The sequence below is a fragment of the Gouania willdenowi genome, chromosome 22, assembly GCF_900634775.1.
Source record: "Gouania willdenowi chromosome 22, fGouWil2.1, whole genome shotgun sequence".
Taxonomy (NCBI): domain Eukaryota; kingdom Metazoa; phylum Chordata; class Actinopteri; order Blenniiformes; family Gobiesocidae; genus Gouania; species Gouania willdenowi.
The window spans coordinates 26,375,022-26,395,409 of record NC_041065.1 but is presented as its reverse complement, the minus strand read 5'-3'; the positions used below and the strand labels follow the sequence as shown (position 1 = coordinate 26,395,409).

The window sequence follows — 20,388 nt, the reverse complement described above, 5'->3', positions numbered from 1 at the left end:
GGTCATTACTCAATAGTCTATGCTTTTACCTTCCCACTCATTTCAAACGTGCACGGTTCCAATCTAAGCGTGTCACATCTTTGCTTTAATTTATGTGCAAGTCAAAGGCTAAATACTATGATAGTCCCTCATATTCTGAAACTTACAGTATATACACATCCATTTGCATTCCATGGGAACATTCACAAAAAAGCTAACTGAGTGTCATGACGTGAAAGGTGAAAGGTCACATGTGGAGGTTACATGAGCGTTAAAGTGAGCGTCGACATCACACATGTGCAAAGAGTCTTTTTTTTTTTTTTTTTAACTTAAATATCTTATTGGTGTGCCCACCACCTCAGTCAGTATTTACATACAAACATGGAAGCTACATACTTCTGGGATTGCACTTCTTCCCTTTGATGATGTGAGTGTGGTTTGACACCACAGACAGCGCACAAAGCCTTGCCAAAGGGTTAAGGCGTTTGAAGGCCTGGTCACCTTTAATATAAGGACAAGGAGGAATAACAGACATCAGGGATGTTCCATGTCTCCCCTTGTGGTCGGTCAGTCACTGCATAGTTAGCCATATCCAGCAGCCCCACAGAAGCTGTTTCATATGCAGCAGGTAGACAGCCAGGACCGCCTCCATCTCCTCACACACTCGCTGTGGGCGTCTGCGGTCTGTGCAGTACAAGGCCACGCCCAGGAATGACATCAGCAAGAAGAGGCAGGTGAAGAGTGCGAGGTGAGGGCGGGAGGGCGTTGTCTCATAGGCTGCAGAAAGGATGAGAATAGTGTGAATGGATAGAACTTAAGTCTTCTTTTCAGTCTGATGAGACATGTGTAACGGGTTCAAAAACCTGACACGACCCTGGGTGCCCCCTGCACTCAGATTTTAATCTGAAAGGACTCTGAACAGGTTGGGCGGAAAGGTTACAGAAGATTCGGGAAGTCGGGCATCCAGATAAGTATGTATTTGCCTAGCAACGCCGGCCGCCATATTTGTTTGGGGTAAAACATGTTGACTTCTGTTGTAACAGAAGAGGTTTGACAATGCCAAAGAGCTGCTGTGTGTTTGGCTGTTTGTTCAATGGCAAAAAAAATTCAGATATAAAGTTTTTTATAATTCTAAAAGTGAAAAACTGCAGAAAACGCTGGCTTTACTTCATAGGACGCTCGAAAATGCTGGAGTCTGGTAGGGTGGACAAGGTCTCCAAAAACGCCTCATGCCTATGTGTACTCTCTAACTGGTTAGTGAACAGTTAAGATCTGAAATTAGGATTTTAGGGGCCTCTCGATGGCTTTAGTTTTCATTCTAGATAGCAATATTTTGTATTTATAAGCATTGTAGCTCCGTTGTAAAGTACACTGTGATTAATGGCGTGTAAGGATTTTACCGCATGATATATCATAAAACGGGCTTTATCAGGCAAAGTTTGCATGAATATTTTGATGGCTGGGACTTTCTTTGGGCATTCAGATATCTCTAGCACTGTTATCTTGGCCTTATATCGTCCCCTGGCCTCTTTTGGAAGCGTGTCTTCATAATTGTATGCCATTTTATAAGAATACAGAGATATAAATCACTCCAGTATTTAAATAAAGCTGGTTTTGTCATCGGACATACAGGACGCGGACAAGTAATTATCCCTCATTTCAAGATAGTGCCCGTTTATTTACTACCGCTAACGTCTTCTGTGACGTAAGCCCGACTTCCTGAATTGTAGCTCAGTGACATCCTTACCACAGAAATGTGGAAAAAAAGTGTTGTTAAAAAGTAGAGAATGTGACAGGCTGCTTTAAATAGTTCATGCCAAGCACAGCAAGTGAATAAAGGGCAACACATTTTCAAACTGTTTCCCAACAATTATTACCCTCTTATAAATATAAAGAGCGGTGCTTTGGACACTGCTAAGTGTGTATTAACCTCTCAGACTTACCAGCTAAATAGTCACAGTGTGGGATTTCTGTGAAGCCAACAGAGAGAGAAGCTTGTCAGTCATCATTAGCTGACGTTTGTGAGGTCCTGCATTAGTGAACCTACAGGCATCTTTATCTGCTTCTGACAGACTTCGAGTTCCACCGTTTGCATAGTCAATGACAGAGTAAATCACATTCTTGTTTTATAACTCTCTAATAGAGCTGGGCAATTTTGCAAGAAAAAAAAATCTCAGATTTTTTTAAAGAAAAATTCGATTTTTTTTATTTTTTTTAATGCACTTGATAAAAATGAGTGCAGACATCAGATATATTGTCAAAAGTACAATTCACATTGCTGTGATTGTCCTCAAGAGTTAAAAAGTAAATGAGGCTCTGTCATTCAACAATTTCAAGCTCTAACCCAGGTTTAAGTAAAAGTGCAGAAGCACACAGTAGAGCACACAGATAACTACATATTCTATAACATAACATTACAATTACAATAAAAAAAATAAAAAAAAAACTCCTCCCTTAGCATCTCAGCATAGTGTGAATTAAAAATTAAACATGCCTGTAGCACACACATAGCCTATTCAAAGGGTAAACAAAGAGGGGGCTGGCTCACATTGGAATGTGAAAAAAAAAAGTGGGAAAAAAGCAAAATATTTAAAAATTATTAAATTTTTTTTTTAACCCTAACTCGAATTTGCAAAATGAAAAAAAATCATTTTTATCTACAAATTCGATTAATTGATTAAATTGATTTTTTTGCCCAGCCCTACTCTCTAACTGTAAACACTAGAGAATAGAAAGTGTTTACAATGAAATAATAAAACATTTTTTTTTACCATATTGGATTGCATTTATAACAGTAGCTATTAATGGGCTAAAGCTCAGTTGTGTTTATGGGGCAAGGCAAACTTTAATGAAACATTTAATTAAAACAAGCGAGCTCAAATAGAGTAGAGCTTTGCAAGTCCCAAATCTCATCTTTGCCAGATATTCAGTGATCCTGATCATGGTACCATGATCATTCAAGTTTTAAAGGCTTGAACAACATTTCTATCCACATTGATAATACAGTAGGTCTAAATGTATGGGCACCCCCATACATTGACAAAATGCACAATCCGGATTTGGAACTAGGTGGGGTGATTGTGGAATCAACCCAGCATAACTGAGTCGAATTTCATAAAGATCGGTCAATAAGAATCTGAGATTTCGCCAATGATGAGAAAAGGGATTCTTGATTTTTGAAACTGATTCAGAATCAGTAAGCAGTAAATCCAGATCCCCTTTAAATTTTAATAAAATCTTCCATGTTGTAAAGTGCATCTTTGGTTAAAATTTCAAGGAGTTTTTACGTATTCCTGCAAACAAACAAATAAAAAAAGCCACCTTGGTTGAGGAAATAAAAACTACACACTGCTTGAAGTTGAACATGAATGCCTTGGTTGATATTTTTTTTAGATGTTCATACACCAGAGGGCAGTGTTCTTGTTCTGACTGAACAGACACACCTCACCAGCTGTAACTGAGCAGGTTCTCTAACCACAAACTGCTTCTGTGAGTGTTTTCTCACCATGTACTGTGGTCTCCGGTTCTCTGAATCGTACCCTCCTCTCTCCTTTCCGTCTGTGGTTAGGCTCTGCGTCTGAACCAAAGCTTGGATTTGACCTCTTTAGAATGGAGATGGGGACTTTTCCATTGCTTACCTTCAACAGGATAATCCAAGAGAGTACATTTATTGTAAATTCTTGAGGAATTTCAATGTCAAGAGATAAACAGTCTCTTTAGTGAAGAAGCTAAAATTGTTCCTACCTTGGAGACAAGTGTGTCCACTGGTTGGTTCTTTGAATCCTTTCTGTGGCGAACCTCTTGTTTTTCCCAGTGGGAATGAGGAAAGCAGTTGACAGTGTCTCGAATTGACTCTGCACCGACGATGCGTTTGGACAGCACGGACACGCACTGACCAAGAGAGTCTAGAGAGAGAACCATGACCAGAGTGTGTTTAAAAACGACCACGCTGCCTCACTTCTTACCCTGCAGTATGGACACACCAAGTGAGGCATGCAAATGTTGGACGGAGAGAGAAAGGGGGAGAGGGGAGAGAAAACGCTGTTGGCTGTCAGCGCCAAGCACAGTGAAGTCTAACTGGGTCAAGTTACAAATCTTAGTGCGAACCACCTGTAGCTGACTGACTTCTGTTTCCATGTCTTAGCACTGACATACTCCAGTGCTGATTATTTGAGGGCATCTAAAAATAATGCCAGGGATTGGAAAACTCATGTAATTTAATTTGAGTTGGTCTCTGTGCAGCTCTTTGAAAAACAAAGTTAATTTGAAAGAGGTAAACACTCATGTTGCTTCATTTGCATGGACTTGAAGTCTGCAAATTCTTAACTCTTTAATGCCAGCTTGTTAAAAAAAACTGAGATAATTTTAGAAAAGAGAGATGATTTGCATAGTTAATGGATAAATCGCAGCTAGTCCATTTTAATGCTGATTCTATTCGATTGCACTCCCCACACCCCCTTTCCCCTTTTTGTGCCTATACTTGTGTTCAGCAACCGTTCTCTACTAAAAGCTGACGTCAGCAGCTTTCTGTGAACAACAGTTCTTAGGAAATTGAGTTCATGATTGAACCAAGCCGAGGACAAACTGTGCTTTGCCTCAAACCGCTACAAAGTAACCATTTCTTTTCATTGCCCTGCATAATTTCCCTTTAGTGTCAAACATTATGGGCAAGCGTTAGTTAATTTATCTGAAGTGCTTTAAAGCTCACAATCACAGTGCTCTACAGCGTCTAGGGGAGATAACCTGAGTTAAGCTCCATGACTGATGCAGTGAGTACTCCACCCTCATACTTCAGACGGTTACTTATTTTGATGAGGACATTTATAACTACTTAAGGTGTGGTGAGATCAAGCTTTGCTCTCATGACAGGCAGGTACACACGTCTTTGTTTACTGTTGAGGTGTAACGGGCATGGGAGGAGGTTAGGGTGAGGCTTTCATTATTGGCTAGGAAAGCAAAACACTTTTAAATGAATAAAGAATTACAAGATACAGTAAGATATCTGAGACACAGAATTACCTGGTGACTTTAGGTGAGTGCTTACCTGAGTACTCAGTCTTGCCAATCTCAGCATAGACTGTGGCCATGAGCTCCATGCTTCTGGCTGTGATCGGATGGTCATTACCAAAGGCCCTCTGGTGAATCTTTGTTGCCTGAAAAATGCAGGGATATAAGAAGGTAAACCTATATTTTTATAAGTTGTGAGAAAATAATTTGGCGTGGAAACAAAAGTTTTTCGTACCTTACCGCTGTATTCTAGAGCAAGATGAGGTCTAACAGACAAAAACAGAAAAGGACAAACTAAAGGTGTGCATTGCCATTAATCTGACAATAAGATTCACGAAACGATACGATATATCCTGATGCAAAATAAACTAAACTGTAATTCAAGTACCAATATTAAAAAACAAGTGGTATGTTTATCAAAGTGTCAAATTAAATTTTTCAAAGAAGTTAAACTTTTGCTTCTCCAGATTTTGATTCTGTTAAATTTTTAAATTATTTAAAAAAAGTAACCATCTATAAAAGTGTCCAGTATGTTTTATGAAAATTCAAGTGGAATCAACTACTAATCAACCTAGTGACAGGACATTTATATGTTATGCATATTAGCACAATTAAATGTGGTTTTCATGAAAAAACATCATTAAAAAATAGATTTGGCCATTTTTTTGAATTGATACGATAATCGCGTGGTTAAATAACGCAATACATCGTCGAATCGATGTTTTCCCTTACAACCCTAATAGTTATGGGTCAGGAATTGTATCAGCAGAAAATTGAACAGTCATATGATAATCATCTGCAGATGAGCAGATGTCACGTTCTTGTGTGATGGACGTGGTCTAATCTACAAAGCCTTCATTGTAGGATTAGTGTGTCAGTTCCAGTGTGTAGAGTGTGACAACATCCAAAGTGCATGTGCTGTGATTGGCCTACGTGTTCAGATGCTTGTGTGACAGAAGTGGAAACCTTTAATTTCTGCCAACACTTCAGCCCCTGGCTGAATTACATAGGCTATGGCGCTCACAGGTTTGTTTACTGTCTCACGCTACTCATGTGTTTAGCGCTAAGCCAGGTAAAGGTGAGGGCTTCCAGTGAATATCTGCCAACTGTTGGGCTCGCGTCTCCTCTGAAAAGCCTGCCGAGGACGTCCATCACTCGGAACACCCTCACGTGTCAGAGAGATGTAAAGAAAGCTCAGTTTAGTGTGACAGACGTCCACTTCACTGCTCAGAACTCCCATTTCCTTTCAATTAGTAATGGCGGGTGTCACTTTCCTCTCAAAGGACAGCCAACGTGTAAGGACAGAAAAGACATTTAATGCTTCAAAACAAGATTGACAATTTCCTGTTCGCAGAGAAGTCCTTACTTCGTAAAACAATTAGATGACGTCATGCAAAAGGTTTTAGAAAACTGATAAATTTTGTTTAGCCTTTGTGATTTTACCCTCTGTATTATCTGTTTTAACATACTGTAGCACCACAACCAGCCCTCCACCCTCTCTGTTAATCAGGTTAAATGGTTAAAACACAACTATGACAACAAAGGCAGAGAAAATGAGTGCATGCTTGGATTAGTGCGGTGTCTCTATTCTTCAGGTCTATGTAGAGCAACTGTAAAACACTATTTTGGAGATGACAGAGAGAAAAATGTATTGATAGAATCATAAACAAACATTTAGCTTAAGATCATCTTTTACCTTGAGCCTGTGTTTTGTCACAAACCTTCTAAATCATAGGCGTCAAACTCAACCACACTTCCACTTATAATAGTATTTAAAGTATGCAAGGCACCGACAATATTTAAACAATACGTGACAGATATCAGTCCCTGCAGGATCTTAAACTTTCTTGATTTTGTGACAAATTTTTATTTAGTGTGGGTAATAATTTGAGGAAAATTGTAGGATATTGGAAAAATTCAATATACTTGCAAGAATATGAAGTTAAAAATGACTGTCATCATGTGATATAGGCACGGGGAAGAGGGGTGGGAACCTCTGGGTACCTCACGATACGATATGCGATTAAAAAGCTCACGATAACGATTATCTCACGATATGACGATACTGTGATTATCGATATATTGGTCAGAAATCAATCTGCGATAATCTATGACATAAGAAAAAAAAAGATTAAGTGAAAAAATACAATTTTTATTTTATATTTCTGAAAGACAATAAATTGAAAGTGTCCTATGAACAGTGACACTATTTTAGTGCAACATTTCTATAAATGTCAACATACCATTGCAAACGTAAAAGTATCTCCAATAGTGCTTTCTGTAAACAAAAAATAGGGTCTTTCTTACCAGTGACACCATTATAGTGAAATATTCCAGTAAACTATATATTGGTTCCTTCAACAAACAGTGACAAAATTTCTGTAAAGACGTACCTGCACATTTTAGTGAAAAAGCAGAAAAGGTTTTGAAAATAATAAAATAAATCGTAAATCTCCCCCCCGCCAAAAAGAGAAATTTTTAAATCGATACTTGGCGCAAGCATATCGATAATCGATCTTGCGAAAAAAATATTGCGATATATCGCAGTATCGAGATATTGTCACACAGGGAAACTGAGATCTGGAAAAAAAATGTGCCGTTTCATTGAATTTGTGTATTTGGAGGTACTAAGATATCTATAAGTGAATTTTTGGTGATTTACACAAAGTCAATTTTTTGCTGTCATTTTTACTTTGTCCTGCAGGTCAAATTAGGAGTTTTAAAGGACTGGATTTGGTCCTCGGGCCTTGAGTATGACGCGTGTCAAAATATTACGTAACATTAAGACAAATATATTGTTGACTTTACACACATGAATTGACATAAACCTGCATTTTAGTTTTAAGGTCAACCAGAAAAACAAGTTTACTTGCAAAAGTCACCTTGCGAGAGATGAAACAAATAATGAAAGTACACTTAATGACCCGTAGAGCCCTGAAGCTTGTGCCCCATGTAACATCCAACCATCATAGCACACATGGGTTTACCTACTGTTTGCTCATGATGCAGAGCTGAGCCAACCGTTCCAGGTGCTGTGCCTGGCAGGCCTGCTCTGAAAGCTCCTCTGCAGTGTTCCATCCTCCACAGCCCAGGGAAGCCTCCTCCTGGGGCCCTGTCACACAAACACAGGGCATCGAAGTTCTCAGTTTCCTCTTTTCTCTTGTGAGCTCACTGACAAGGATTGAATATTAAAAATGTAAATAAAAACTAAAGCCTGGCTATCTGACTAACTGCCTGTGTCGCACTGCTGTGGACTTTAAACCTGAAATTGTCAACTGAGGACGGAGACGAGCAGGCAGAGATAACAGCAGGAGAGAGCGAATGGGGAGTGAAACAACATGTTTGCCACACCCACTGGAGCCACTGAGACACATGGTGTGAAAACCACAAGCAAGCCTTGTCTGTACACACACACACACGCACACACACACACACACACACACACACACACACACACACACACACACACACACACACACACACACGTGAACAATGTAGAAGAAAATGAGTTTGTCTTAAAAAGCACATCATCTTTAAACACAAACACATCATTGCAACTGGTGACACGTAAAGTTGACAATACAATACCACGAAAAAGCAAATGATGTTTGCTGTCAGTGGGAAAATACACATTAGAGACATACAATGGAGTCCACAGGGAGAGCCTGTAAACTGCTGAACAGGACCAACATTCAATTTGAGTGAGTGCTGATTCAGGGCCTTCTGTATTCAGTAGTGACACGCAGCTCCTAATGAGAAAGTGCGGCCATTTGTCTTCTCCTGTTTCCACCCCTGATTCCCTGTGCTACGCTGCGCTACTGCCTCAGCAGACGACGCAGAGAAAGAGGATGACGTCTGCAGGTGATGAATGGGTAGCCCCTATGCGAACGCTCGCAGAAAGCTTCAGCAGATATTTTATAAATAATGAAGTCAAATAGGATGAGCTGTCATTTCACATTGCCTCAATGACTTGTGGGTAGTCGTCTACTGTAAATACTGACATATTGGACTTTTTGTTTGGAGTAGAAGTTAATTCCGAGTCAGAATTGTTTCTTTTGGTGCAAAATCTACCAACAGTTACATAATATATTATTGCCAAAAGAATAGGCAAAAATAAAGGCTACACAGGGCTGGGCGATAATGGACCAAAGTATTGAGCCCAGAGCACTGCATTACACATGAGAAAAGACATATTAAATGATCAATTTTAGGATTTTATGAGGGGATATCAGGCCATTCCAAAAAAAAAAATTACCTTTTTCTTTTTAACCCAGCCCTATTTATCACTACTTGACAGCTATCACTATAATACATACATACAAACTTCAACTATTACACATTTTTGGACTGTGGAACAAAAAATGAATATCAAGTAAAAACCAACTCAATCTTAAGGATAACATGCAAATATGATTAATCGTATCTTGTGCCAATGTTAAGTATCCTGTCATCACGCACCCCACCTCAAATAAAACATTTTTATCCTTTATTCTTAACTAAATGAATTATTAAGTAGAGGTTACAGTTTGAAACTGTTTTGCTGTTTAAAATTCACAGAAAAAAAATCTTTCTTTATTGTGTAATTTAAATTTTTGCTTAGGCACAGGAACTTTTTACTAAAAGAAAATTACATTAAAAAAACAATTCAAAGCGAGCACTGTGCGTGCCTCCATCCTTTCAGTGAAAGTATAATGTGGAAAGCACTTGCCTGTTCTCCCCTGGAGAGCCGTGAGTTCAATCAATGCCACCTCATAGAACATTTTTTCAGCCTGGATGAACTGGAGAGCTTTTCCATCTGTTTATATGAGTGAAGGATTAATGACAGTCATCAGCAGGATTAGTCACCGGCGGAAGTTAAGAACACAGCCTATGACATTTTTTACAACATTACCTCACATGAGGAAAACCTGTGCAGAGAAACAGAAAGTAGAGTAATCCTACGAAGCGTGTTTGGATTGTTTTACAGTCAAATATTTGATCTCGTTTCACATCACACGAGTAACAAACCTTATGTCACATCTTTTGTTTTTCAACCACATTCCTGAGTTAAACTTTGTTTTTTGTTCTTTTTTTAAATCTTTGCTTTTCTCTTCAGGAAGCCTTTTTATTTTTGGATTAATCTGAGTAATACCTTTTGTTGTTGACAAGAGTTTCAATTTCATACTTTCTAAAAATAGCTCCCTTTGTGAAAGCATTGTAAGTGCTGGCCCCACTGTAAAACGATACCACTGATGCTGTCAGGTGAATTTAAGGACCAATGAGATGAGGAATGCTTAAAGTAAACATAACCGCCCGTGCCTGTTCCACTTAGCACTAGATCCCTTTTGTTGGTGAGACTCTACGTTTTACTTTCCATTCCTGGTGTAGCGACACTGGTCTTTTTGATTTAAAGTTATATATCTGATATACTAGCTATACAACATATTCTTACGCAGAAATATAAAGATAAAAATCTGGCAAGAAAAGAGTGAAAAGTGAAAGAAATGTGCCAAGAGCAGTCAAGAGTGGCCAAAAAATGGGTAAATAAAGAAGAACCAGGTGGTATGAAATGGCAAAGGGTAGTTAAAATGTGGCAATCAAAAGTGAAAGCGGGCAAAAATGTGGAACAAAAAAAGGTAAAATGTAGGGGAAAAGGAAGCAAGTGGTATATATTGGACAAAAGTTGGCTTATTTGAATAAAAAATTAAAGACAGGACAAAAATTTGATGTGTCAAAAGGAACTTGCAAAATTGGACAAAAAGGGATATAATTAGTAAAAGGTAGCTAAAGTCTCAAAAGTGTCGGAACATTATGAAAAAAGGAAAAATGGAACAAAGAAATTTTCAAAATGTCCAAAGGAAATTGATACGGCAAAAGTCACGCAATGACACAATGACCGCAGCATTACTATCCCAAAAGAAAGTTTTCACCAGTGGAGCCTTGTTGTTGTTGTAGCAGCGTCTCCGCGGCGCAGGACGATGACAGTATTTGCTACCGTGTGATTGGCTAAAACAAGTCATGGTGGACAGGTGCTTCGCCCAGTGAGCATCAAGCATTCTGTTCATGTCCCTCCCTGATTCGCCAGACACAGACCCAGATCGATGTGGAGAACTGGAGTTAGAGGGAGGGCTATACATCAATTTGGCTATGTCAGGTTATTAAAAAGTGTCCCCTGTTAAGGTTTTCTGGGGGAATAATAATTGAAATTAAGACAAAGAGCCACATGTTGAGCATAACTGACTTAATAACTTCTACATGGTGTCTCTGATAATGTAGTGGGGCTGGTCTGGACAGAAAATGCCAGGGCTGAATTTTTTGTCCCAGTCCAGCCCTGGATGGTAGTGAACTCAAAAGAAGCACTAAGCAGCTCCTTTCTCACTGTTAACTGTTCCTGGAAATCCATCTTTTTCTCTCCTTCGAACAAATCCTGAGTTCTTGGTGTGATTAGAAATGCATTAAACCTGTCGCGGCCCCCGTGAGCCACCTGGCCATGGAGGAACAAGTAGGACCATCTGTGAGAGAGGAGGAGGGGAAACGGCAATCACTAAAGGTCAGATCACACTACTTCTGCTTGCTATTTTTAGCCGGCGTGAAGCACATCAATTCAGCAACAGGAACCGACGACAATCCTCTTGTAAGAATGGCCTTCGGTTTAAACACACAGTCGGCACCACCTCTCCTGAGCTGGTTATTGGCCTTCGCTCCAAAACGCGACAGGAACGCACATTAACACGGGCAACTTCAAAGTCACATCTGCTCGCACGTGCAGCATATCTCTGGAGGGTAAACCAGAATAACCTCCTGCGGTCACAGGCAAGCTGGGCTGGCTTTGAGAAAACTGGGGCACCTTGTAGAATGGAATCATCATTAAAGGGCCCATGTTAAGATAAATCAACGTTTCTGTGCTTTAAACATGATAAAAGTGTTATATGGGCTTCATACACATGCCCAAAGTGTTTTTTTTTTTTCATTGATTCCCTTAATCGTTAGTTAGAGGGTGATTTGCTCCTTTCTTACTGCAGGGTGAGATCAAACACCTCGCTCCAATTTGATGACGCGTTCCCACTTTGATGACGAATTTGACGCAGCACTGAGCTGGAGAAGCCGCACCTCCAGGAAGCTCTCTGCTGTGATTGACATGTAAATAGACACGCCCACGAAGGTGAGCATTTCAGCGTCCTTAGCGCAGAATGTATTTTCTACAGTCTATGTATCGGCGAACGCCCCGCCCCCACGCTCTCTTGTTTATAAAGCAGCATGAGCTCACCCAAGGAGAGGGTGGGAGGAGGGCGGGCCGTCCTCTGGCCCTACATGCGGGGAGGAGGAAGTCAGTGTCCCGTCTATAGTCACGCCCACTCATGAATATGCATAAGTAGGCCACATATCAGCCTGTTTGTGTAGTGAACAGTGACTTTTCAGAGGCGAAAACTCTGGAAAACAGGCGAGTTTGGGAAAATAAACCTCAAATACTATGTTTTTGGGGTTCTTAGAACAAATGGAGTAGGGTGAAAAATAGCATAACATGGAACCTTTAAAGAGTGAAAATACTAACCATCAAGGTGTAAAGAGTACTGTTACTTGATTGAAATTGTACTCAAGTACAAGTAAGTTATACATAAAATACTCAAGTACAGGTAAAAAGTAGCTCAATTAAACAGTTCTCAAAGTAAAAGTTACTAGTTACTTTCACCCCACACATTCATTTTTGCCACGGTTATATTGCATACAGTAAACATCTCATTTATGAATTTAAAAAGGAAGAGATGAAATTGGAATATATTTTCCACAAAGGCATATGTATAAAATAAAATGTACAATTATTTTTGAAATAAAATAATCAATGATTTCTTTTCAAAATAATAATAAAAAAAACTCTTGTCAAACTGAGAAAATAACTGGCATTCACTGCTGTTTTGGTGGCGTGCATTACGTTTAATCTGATTGGTCGGCTATGATGTGATGCATTTTATTGTTGTCTGATCATTTAATTTTTTGTAGTTTCACAATGTCCGTTGATTATTTTAAAACAAAAAAATAATTCACTCGGTAACGGTTCGGTGTAGAAATGTTTTCAATTACTTTGATCACTTCTTTTAAAACATACTTAAGTACAAGTAAAATGACTAATTTAGAAATATACTTTAAAGTACCCATAAAAGCAACTCAATTGCAGTAACATGAGTAATTGTAATCCATTACTTTCACCTCTGCTAACCATTGTCTTACTTAAAGACAATGGGCACCCATCAGCGTTGTAGCTTAATTTATTTATATTTAAAATGTATTTATTAGAAAATGTATATAAAGACAAGCAGTAAAAATTAAACTCATTAAGCTGCATCACATCCCCAAAAAACATCTGATACTAAATGTGTAGCTATTCGTATTTAAAGTATCCTTTAAGTAATCCTCCTTTGACACTGGTTTGTATTGGTTGTACTCTTTCCAAGAAATACATCAGCAAACACTCATGAGTCCAAAGAGCTTTTGGCAGGAGACAAAGGTCATTGGGCGATGGTGCCAATTCTGGTAAGAACGTATTAGGCCTTAAGTAGTCACTGCACTGCAAAAATGACCATCAGGTTCATCTCATCTGTTTGGATTGAATCCAGATATTTGGAATAGTTGTGATTGCTAAGATTAGATTTGGCAGTTTTAATATGTGGCACTATCTGTATCATCTTTTTTTAAGTACACTAAATGTTCAAGTGTGCAGTGCGAAGATGTTCGGAATTAATGTTTAAATCCAGGTCTTAATGGTGGCGTGGACTTATTGTCGGAGCATTTTGTAGCATTGGAAGCCAATTGTAGAGGTGACAAGTAACAAAGTACAAATCATTACTGTACTTAAGTAGTTTTTTCTGGTGTGTGTATCTTGAGTATTTATTTATTTTTGGCAACTTTTAACTTGTACTCCTGACTTTTTAAAACAAATATCTGTACTTTCCACTCCTTACGTTTTAAAAGATGAGCTTTTCGACCTTCGAAGATGACGTCACAACGTGAAAAGAAAGATTGAGTCCTACCTTGCACGTCCAGATGACTCGATGGATGTTCTCAAGTCATTTCCTGCAGTCCTAAACTTGTCACTCAAACTAAACAAAAGTCTTCATTCCAGAAACCTGGAGAACATGATTCTCTTGAGGCTAAATTATTTAAAACATTTGGTACTTTGAGCATTTTTTTAGGCAGGTCCCTTATTTTTATGGTTAATGTTTTCTAGTTTTCAATTCTCCAGGCAACAGATTTAACTTGTATCCATGTACCAGTATTCTAGCAGTTCTTAAAAAAATACAAGATTAGGTATTTGTTAGTTTAAGAACCCTGTCTCATTATAGAAAGGACATTGGTTTTACTTTCTACTTTTTTACTTATGTACATTTAGTAGTATGTACTTTTTTACTTTTATTCAAGGGAGCAACTTCAATTCTTTGACTTTTACAAGTATCTATACTGTACTGTCACCTCTGGCCAATTTTTTTTATAGCTCTTTTCATGCATTGATGAGCCTTAATGAATGTCTTAATTCTTATGCTTTTTTATTATTATAGCTGTGTGTATCTATCTAATTAAATTTCAGCTTGTCGTACGTTTTTCTTTTGAATGCTAGGTGCTTGATTATTTGGATTGGGAGACCACATTTTAGAAACGTGCAGCAAATTCTGTTGTGGTAAAACTGTGTGAGAAACTCTCGAGTTCCCACATCCTGCTCCCAGTTTGGCTGACCTCTCACCACTGTCCCTTGAGGACAACTCTACCAAAACATTATAGCCTGAGATTCTACAAAACATGTGAGGGATGTTGAAATGCAGTTTCATATATCATGACCCAGCTTCACCCACTTAACCATATACAATAGTCACTGGGAACTTATGCCCGTTTATCAAAGTGTGCAGCTCAATTGCTGAGCTCACGATTCATGTTCTTACACTATACGGACCGACACAACTGCTCACACTGTACGTCCATACATGACACGTCGGGGTCTTGTTTCCAGAAATGCAACGCACAAATTGGAGGAAGAAGAATTCTGAATAGTCGCCATTAAAACAGAAGAAGAGGAAGAAGAGCAAATCTCAGCAAAAAGAGCTTTAAAAAAGAAAAGACAGCGATGTGATGAACAAGGAACTGGCTGGACAGACGTGGGCAGTACAGTCTGTTAATTTTACAGCAGTCCTGCATAGGGCTGGGCGGTATGACCAAAAATGTATGTCACGGTATTTTTCTAAATTCTAACGTTTCAGGGTATGACGTTTTTTTTTGTTTTTCATGAATAACCAGGTGTTGACAGCATTTTCTACTGGTTGAGAGATGAATTACTGCAGTAGATTGACTTAAGATGTTCTATTTTACTGTGATGATGAGTGAATGTTGTTGAATAATTCCACACTACTAGTAATACAAGCTACAATGAGACACAGTCCGACTCCGTCTGTTATTAAGGCATCCACACATGTAACACCCACTGGTTCTTTGCCTCGCTAGCTTAGCTTTAGCATTAGCTTGATTTCTAGCTTCAAATGCTGCATACTCAGTGGTGTGGTGGTTTCTTATGGTGAATAAGGTAGTGTTTTGTTTGCAGCTCCACCAGGATTTATTTCCGCGTTACAGGAATTACAAATTGCGATCCTTGGCTCTCTTTTTTTTGTGTATTACTGCCGACATTCGATACCCTCACGAGGAGCGGTCCGTGGCACTGCTTCAATGGTTCGATACCCTCACGAGGAACGACTGGATTTCAAACATGTTTGATTTACTTACGACATTACGATTGCTGATTGGGAGCTGGTTGTGAGGTGTTTATCGCTGCTCGTGACTCCATGTATACTACACGATGCACGACACACGATTTAGCAGAGACCTGGCCCGATCTTAAAAATCAACTCAAAATGGCCCAAAAATCACAGTGTAGGCCTGCCTTTAGAGACGGTGAGGATCAGTGAGTCAGCAACTCTAACCATTGCACAACCAAGTGGCTTTAATATAGAAAACGGTAAACTAAAATTACAAGAAAGTAACTCTACACTACATAAAAAACCTATTTTTAACGTGACGCAACTCTGATTATCAGAGGCAACAATGTACTTGATGTGAATAGAGATGCTTGTGATGCTAGCTGACCAACCTCGCGCAGGTGGCAGTAGTTATTTGATGGAGGAGAACGAGCAAATCGAGCATTTTTGGAAAACATTGAGCGGTGGAGCATTGTTGAGGTAGAAAACCTGAGCTGTCAAGCTAAGTGTTGGGGAGTCTCAGTGACGAGGAGAGGAGCCATGGTGGTAATTTATCCTGAAACGTAACACCTCTCTATTATCTTTGCGTCCCACACTGCTATGGTTTGTAGGAGCTGGGAAGTGGCAATGCAACAGCTACTCAGGGAAGATACGGGTTAATTAGTGCTCTTCCACTCTGTTGTGCCGAGATAAGAGGCCACAAATCCTCTTAAGAGACAGAGACAGGCTATGGCTGCACACTGAACATGTGGCACTCAGGGATAACTGTGTTATTATAAACCAACCCAAAGACAACCACTTATCATCCTCTGTTTACATTGCTTTTTTATGAAGTCTACATTGTTCTTTGTACTGGAGTTTTCTAAACATCAGCTACATGAGCAGCTCACAGAGCTAGCAAGATAACTTTATAGCTAGCTGCTTAATAAAAAGCCGAAGCACACTTAACCATTACATTGCTCATATAAATACAATACAAACACAACTTCCTGTGCGATCACGTAAGTGACAATTAGCAAAAGGCTAATTTATAACAACTATAATGATTTAGTAACTACTTTTCACTTTTAAACAAACATAAGCTTATAATGCTGTAACAGTAAATCAGTTTTCAAAATATTGACTCATTAAAACTCTTATTAACAGCTAGTAGTGGTATTTGCTAATATGCATGAGCAGCATTTCACAGTTTGTTTAGCTACAATAAATTCAATAATGGATAAAATAATAGCGGGTTGATATTTATTGGGCTTTTATAGGTATTGTTTAGGTTTTTTTTATGTACATGCAACCATTGTTGTTCGCCGTATTTAGGAATATGTTATGTATAGCATGTTTACAGGAAAGTGATACATGTTCGAAATAAACTTTTATTTATACATTCATTATTCCTTACAGTGCCAATTTGTTTGTGTGTTCTTTATTCTGGAATCACACAGGAAGTTTCACTCATACAGGAAGTAGAAGGCCTGCATGGAAATAAAGTGGGAGGTACATCATTTTTGGTAATCCACCAAGCAAATTCATGAACTAAATTACTCCATGTAACCATAGCTGACTCCTGCCATCAAACAGGAAGTTGTGCTGACAATCATTAAAGGAAGTGAACAACAATAGTGTTTTTTTACACAATTTAGGAAAAGGATACAATTCTTTTCAGTGATGAAGAGTTCTGCAATCTGTAAAAAACAGAGGGAAAGAACAAATAATTACCACTCAACAGCATAGGATTCTGTGAGCACCGTTCCTCTACTCAGCACCATGATGCTTGTTCCAAATATTTGGAGAAGGGTCATCTATTAACATCATTTATGCATTAGAGTGAAAACCTCTGTGATATAGCTCAGGCTGTAATCTGTTAAAACCTCAGCCTGACCTCACTGTCCATGCACGCTCCTCCTGACCTCATGAAGGATTTTACACAAACAATGGGGCCACATTAGCTGTACAACCAGCTATTTCCATCACGGATGAGTGAAACTATGTCGCTACGCTATATTAGCATCATACTCAAAAGCTTAAGTAACAGCATTCATACAGTTACTTGTACAAAAACAAACACATTTGGAGAAGCTGGGAAAATGCAGCATAAATACAAGTTTGTGGATTTTGACAAGTTTATTCATTTACAGGATAAACCCTTTGAGATGATCTCGTTTTCAAGGGGGTCCTCAGTAATGTTCAAACAAAAAAAAAAAAAAAAATGCACAAGACAGAAGCAGCCGTACATGCATTTCACAGAATACTAACAATAATACATAGAGGCAAACATTATAGTGCGTTACATACTGTACCTCTCACACACAGACACACCCACACCATACACACAAACACGCAGGTTATACATTTGTGATGAAGACAGTAGGTGGTTCACCATATCATGGTAGAAAAAAAGTTTTCCAAATTTTGCCAGATTGCATTTTGCCTTGTTCTGATTGATAATTTGAACATATGTACCAAAGATTTAGCAAATATAATGTCCGTAAAGGGTGGCAAACTGTTTCACTTTTTTTTATTGCTCAACCAAAGATTTCAGTTCAAATGCTATTCCTGAAAATTTAAAATAACGTCAACATTGTGAAAAAAGTGGGCCACCACCAAATGTGCAGCGATTCACTCCGTTTTTGGTACAGATGCTTACAATGTCAACGTGAACATGGCAAAAAGCGATCTGACAAAATTTAGTGAAAAATAATTTTGTGAGCCACCCTATTGTGAACACTGTCTCCTATTTAGCTTACCTGGTGTAAGCAATTGGGCAGAGAGGTGAAGCTTTGGACATGAGTGAGTCCCAGTAGGCAGCTGAGGAAGCAGTGCAGGGCGGCCTGGTACTCTCCCTGCTGCTGGAGCTGCTGTCCCAGCTCAAACAGGCCTTCCCTGCCTCCGTTCAGCATCCCCAGTCCCAGCCAGAGTCAGCGCTGCCTCCCATCTGAGCCCAAGCAGCCAAGGGTGGTCGTTCCTTCCTTTCAGTTGCACTCCACTGTAGCACCACAGGTAGAAGATGGATAGCCACTGGGAGAAGAATTCTTTATGAAACACACACAGACACAAAGCCTCCAGCAGCACAGCTTCCTCTGTGTCCTGTCTGTACACAGTAAGTCAAGGACAGGTGGTGAGGAGCAGGCTGAGAGAACGCTGAGCAGAGCCATTCCCCTCCCTCCTCCAGGCTGCAGCAGGAAAAGAGGACAGAGGAAGTGTACGAGTATTTACTCTGAGTGGCACAGCTCTGAACCAATCCCTGCTCTCATCATGTACAGTAGTTCCACTAGAGAATGCTAAGCACACTGCCTCTCGCTCCAATCCTCACACAGGGAATTAAAAAAGATGTCTGGAAGGGCACATTATACAAAAACATCATATACAGTATGATGAACACGGCACCCAGGAAGCCAATACAACAGAATAATGGTAATGAACAGCAAAATGCAAAGAGGAAGAAAACAAAGCTAATGCTTGGATGTATTGGACATTTACTTAGTATTTTTAAACTGTCAGCATGTTCTCTGTGTTAGGCAGGGAGCATTAGTTTACAATTATAAACATCTTTTAAAAAATGCATTGTTACAACAGTAAAAACACACAAAAGGACAACAGCAATAAGACGGGAATATATAAAACAACAATAAAAATGACTCCAAAAACATGACCTAAAAACAAAAAATCACAGGAACATATACAACACAACCAAAAATACACAAAAAGACTCCAAAAAACACCCAAGACGACTACAAAATAATCATAAATTACTCCAAAAATGCACAAAATGACATACATGTTTGAAAAACTACTATAGAAATACACAAATTGACAGAAAATATATAAAATGATAACATATGAGTAATATGTAATATATACTTATAGTGTCTTCGGGTCATGTTGTGCCATGTATTATTCAAAATTAAACTGTTTAAACATGCATCAAGTATAACCAGAGGTGTAAAGAGTACTGATATGTCCTACTCAAGTAGAAGTACTGTTACTTGATTGAAATTGTACTCAGTAAGAAGTTGCTGAATTAAATAGCACTCAAAGTAAAAGTTACTAGTTACTTTTTTTTTTTTTACAAGTCACTTTCACCCCCTTTGCATGCAGTAAACATCTCATGTATAAACTTAAAAAGGAAGAGATGAAATCTTGCACAATTGGACCTTAACTTATTTTCCACAAAGGCATCTGTGTAAAATAAAAGGTTTGTCCAAATGTATATATGTATACATGTATAACTGGCATTCAATGCTATTTTGAATCTGGTTGGTCGGCAATGATGTGATGCATTTGATTGTCATTTTTTGTAGTTTCACAATGACAGTTGATCATTTTAATTCAGTAATGGTTTGGTGTAGAAATGTAATTAATTACTTTAGTTATTTTAAAACGTAATTAAGTACAAGTAAAATGATTAATTTAGAAATATACTCAAAGTACAAGTACCCATAAAAGCAACTCATGACAGTAACATGAGTACTTGTAATCCGTTACTTTCCCCTCTGAGTATAACTGCTGTGTGAGCATTTTATCTCATCTCAGCAAATCCAAGCTCTTATGACTTTTCCACAGAGAATCAGAGAGCAGATGCAATCACAAGTCATTAGGACGAGCCATTTTTACTCTGTGCACGTGGGAGATATAAAAAAAGAAAAAAAAACCCTGCTGTACGGTAACAAATATTTATTCAAGATGAGCTCCTCCT

The 20,388-nt window shown here is 38.7% G+C and overlaps 1 protein-coding gene across 2 annotated transcripts; it reads right to left on the bottom strand.

Moving 5' to 3' along the window:
* Positions 1-166: 166 nt before the first annotated feature.
* Positions 167-18,867, bottom strand: c22h14orf180 (chromosome 22 C14orf180 homolog). Of its 2 annotated transcripts, XM_028437935.1 has the most exons (10): positions 18,440-18,867; positions 17,347-17,377; positions 9,695-9,781; positions 7,978-8,098; positions 5,222-5,252; positions 5,024-5,132; positions 3,724-3,884; positions 3,485-3,617; positions 1,923-1,949; positions 167-756 (listed from the first exon to the last, which is right to left on the bottom strand). In XM_028437935.1, exons 1-10 carry the CDS (start codon positions 18,590-18,592, stop codon positions 551-553), a joined length of 1,059 nt encoding a protein of 352 aa, XP_028293736.1. In that variant the 5' UTR covers positions 18,593-18,867; the 3' UTR covers positions 167-550. The 2 variants fall into 2 exon arrangements, with proteins under 2 accessions (XP_028293736.1, XP_028293737.1); XM_028437936.1 differs by lacking the exon at positions 1,923-1,949.
* Between the last annotated feature and the right edge of the window lie 1,521 nt (positions 18,868-20,388).

What these genes read in the sequence shown, in the direction of transcription:
- c22h14orf180 (XM_028437935.1), bottom strand. Translation starts at nt 18,592, where the DNA reads ATGCTGAACGGAGGCAGGGAAGGCCTGTTTGAGCTGGGACAGCAGCTC. An exon ending in TGCCCAATTGCTTACACCAG is followed by an intron (nt 17,378 to 18,439) that starts GTAAGCTAAATA and finishes TGTTTTTTACAG; the next exon opens with ATTGCAGAACTCTTCATCAC. An exon ending in ACACTGTGACTATTTAGCTG is followed by an intron (nt 757 to 1,922) that starts GTAAGTCTGAGA and finishes TCCTTTCTGCAG; the next exon opens with CCTATGAGACAACGCCCTCC.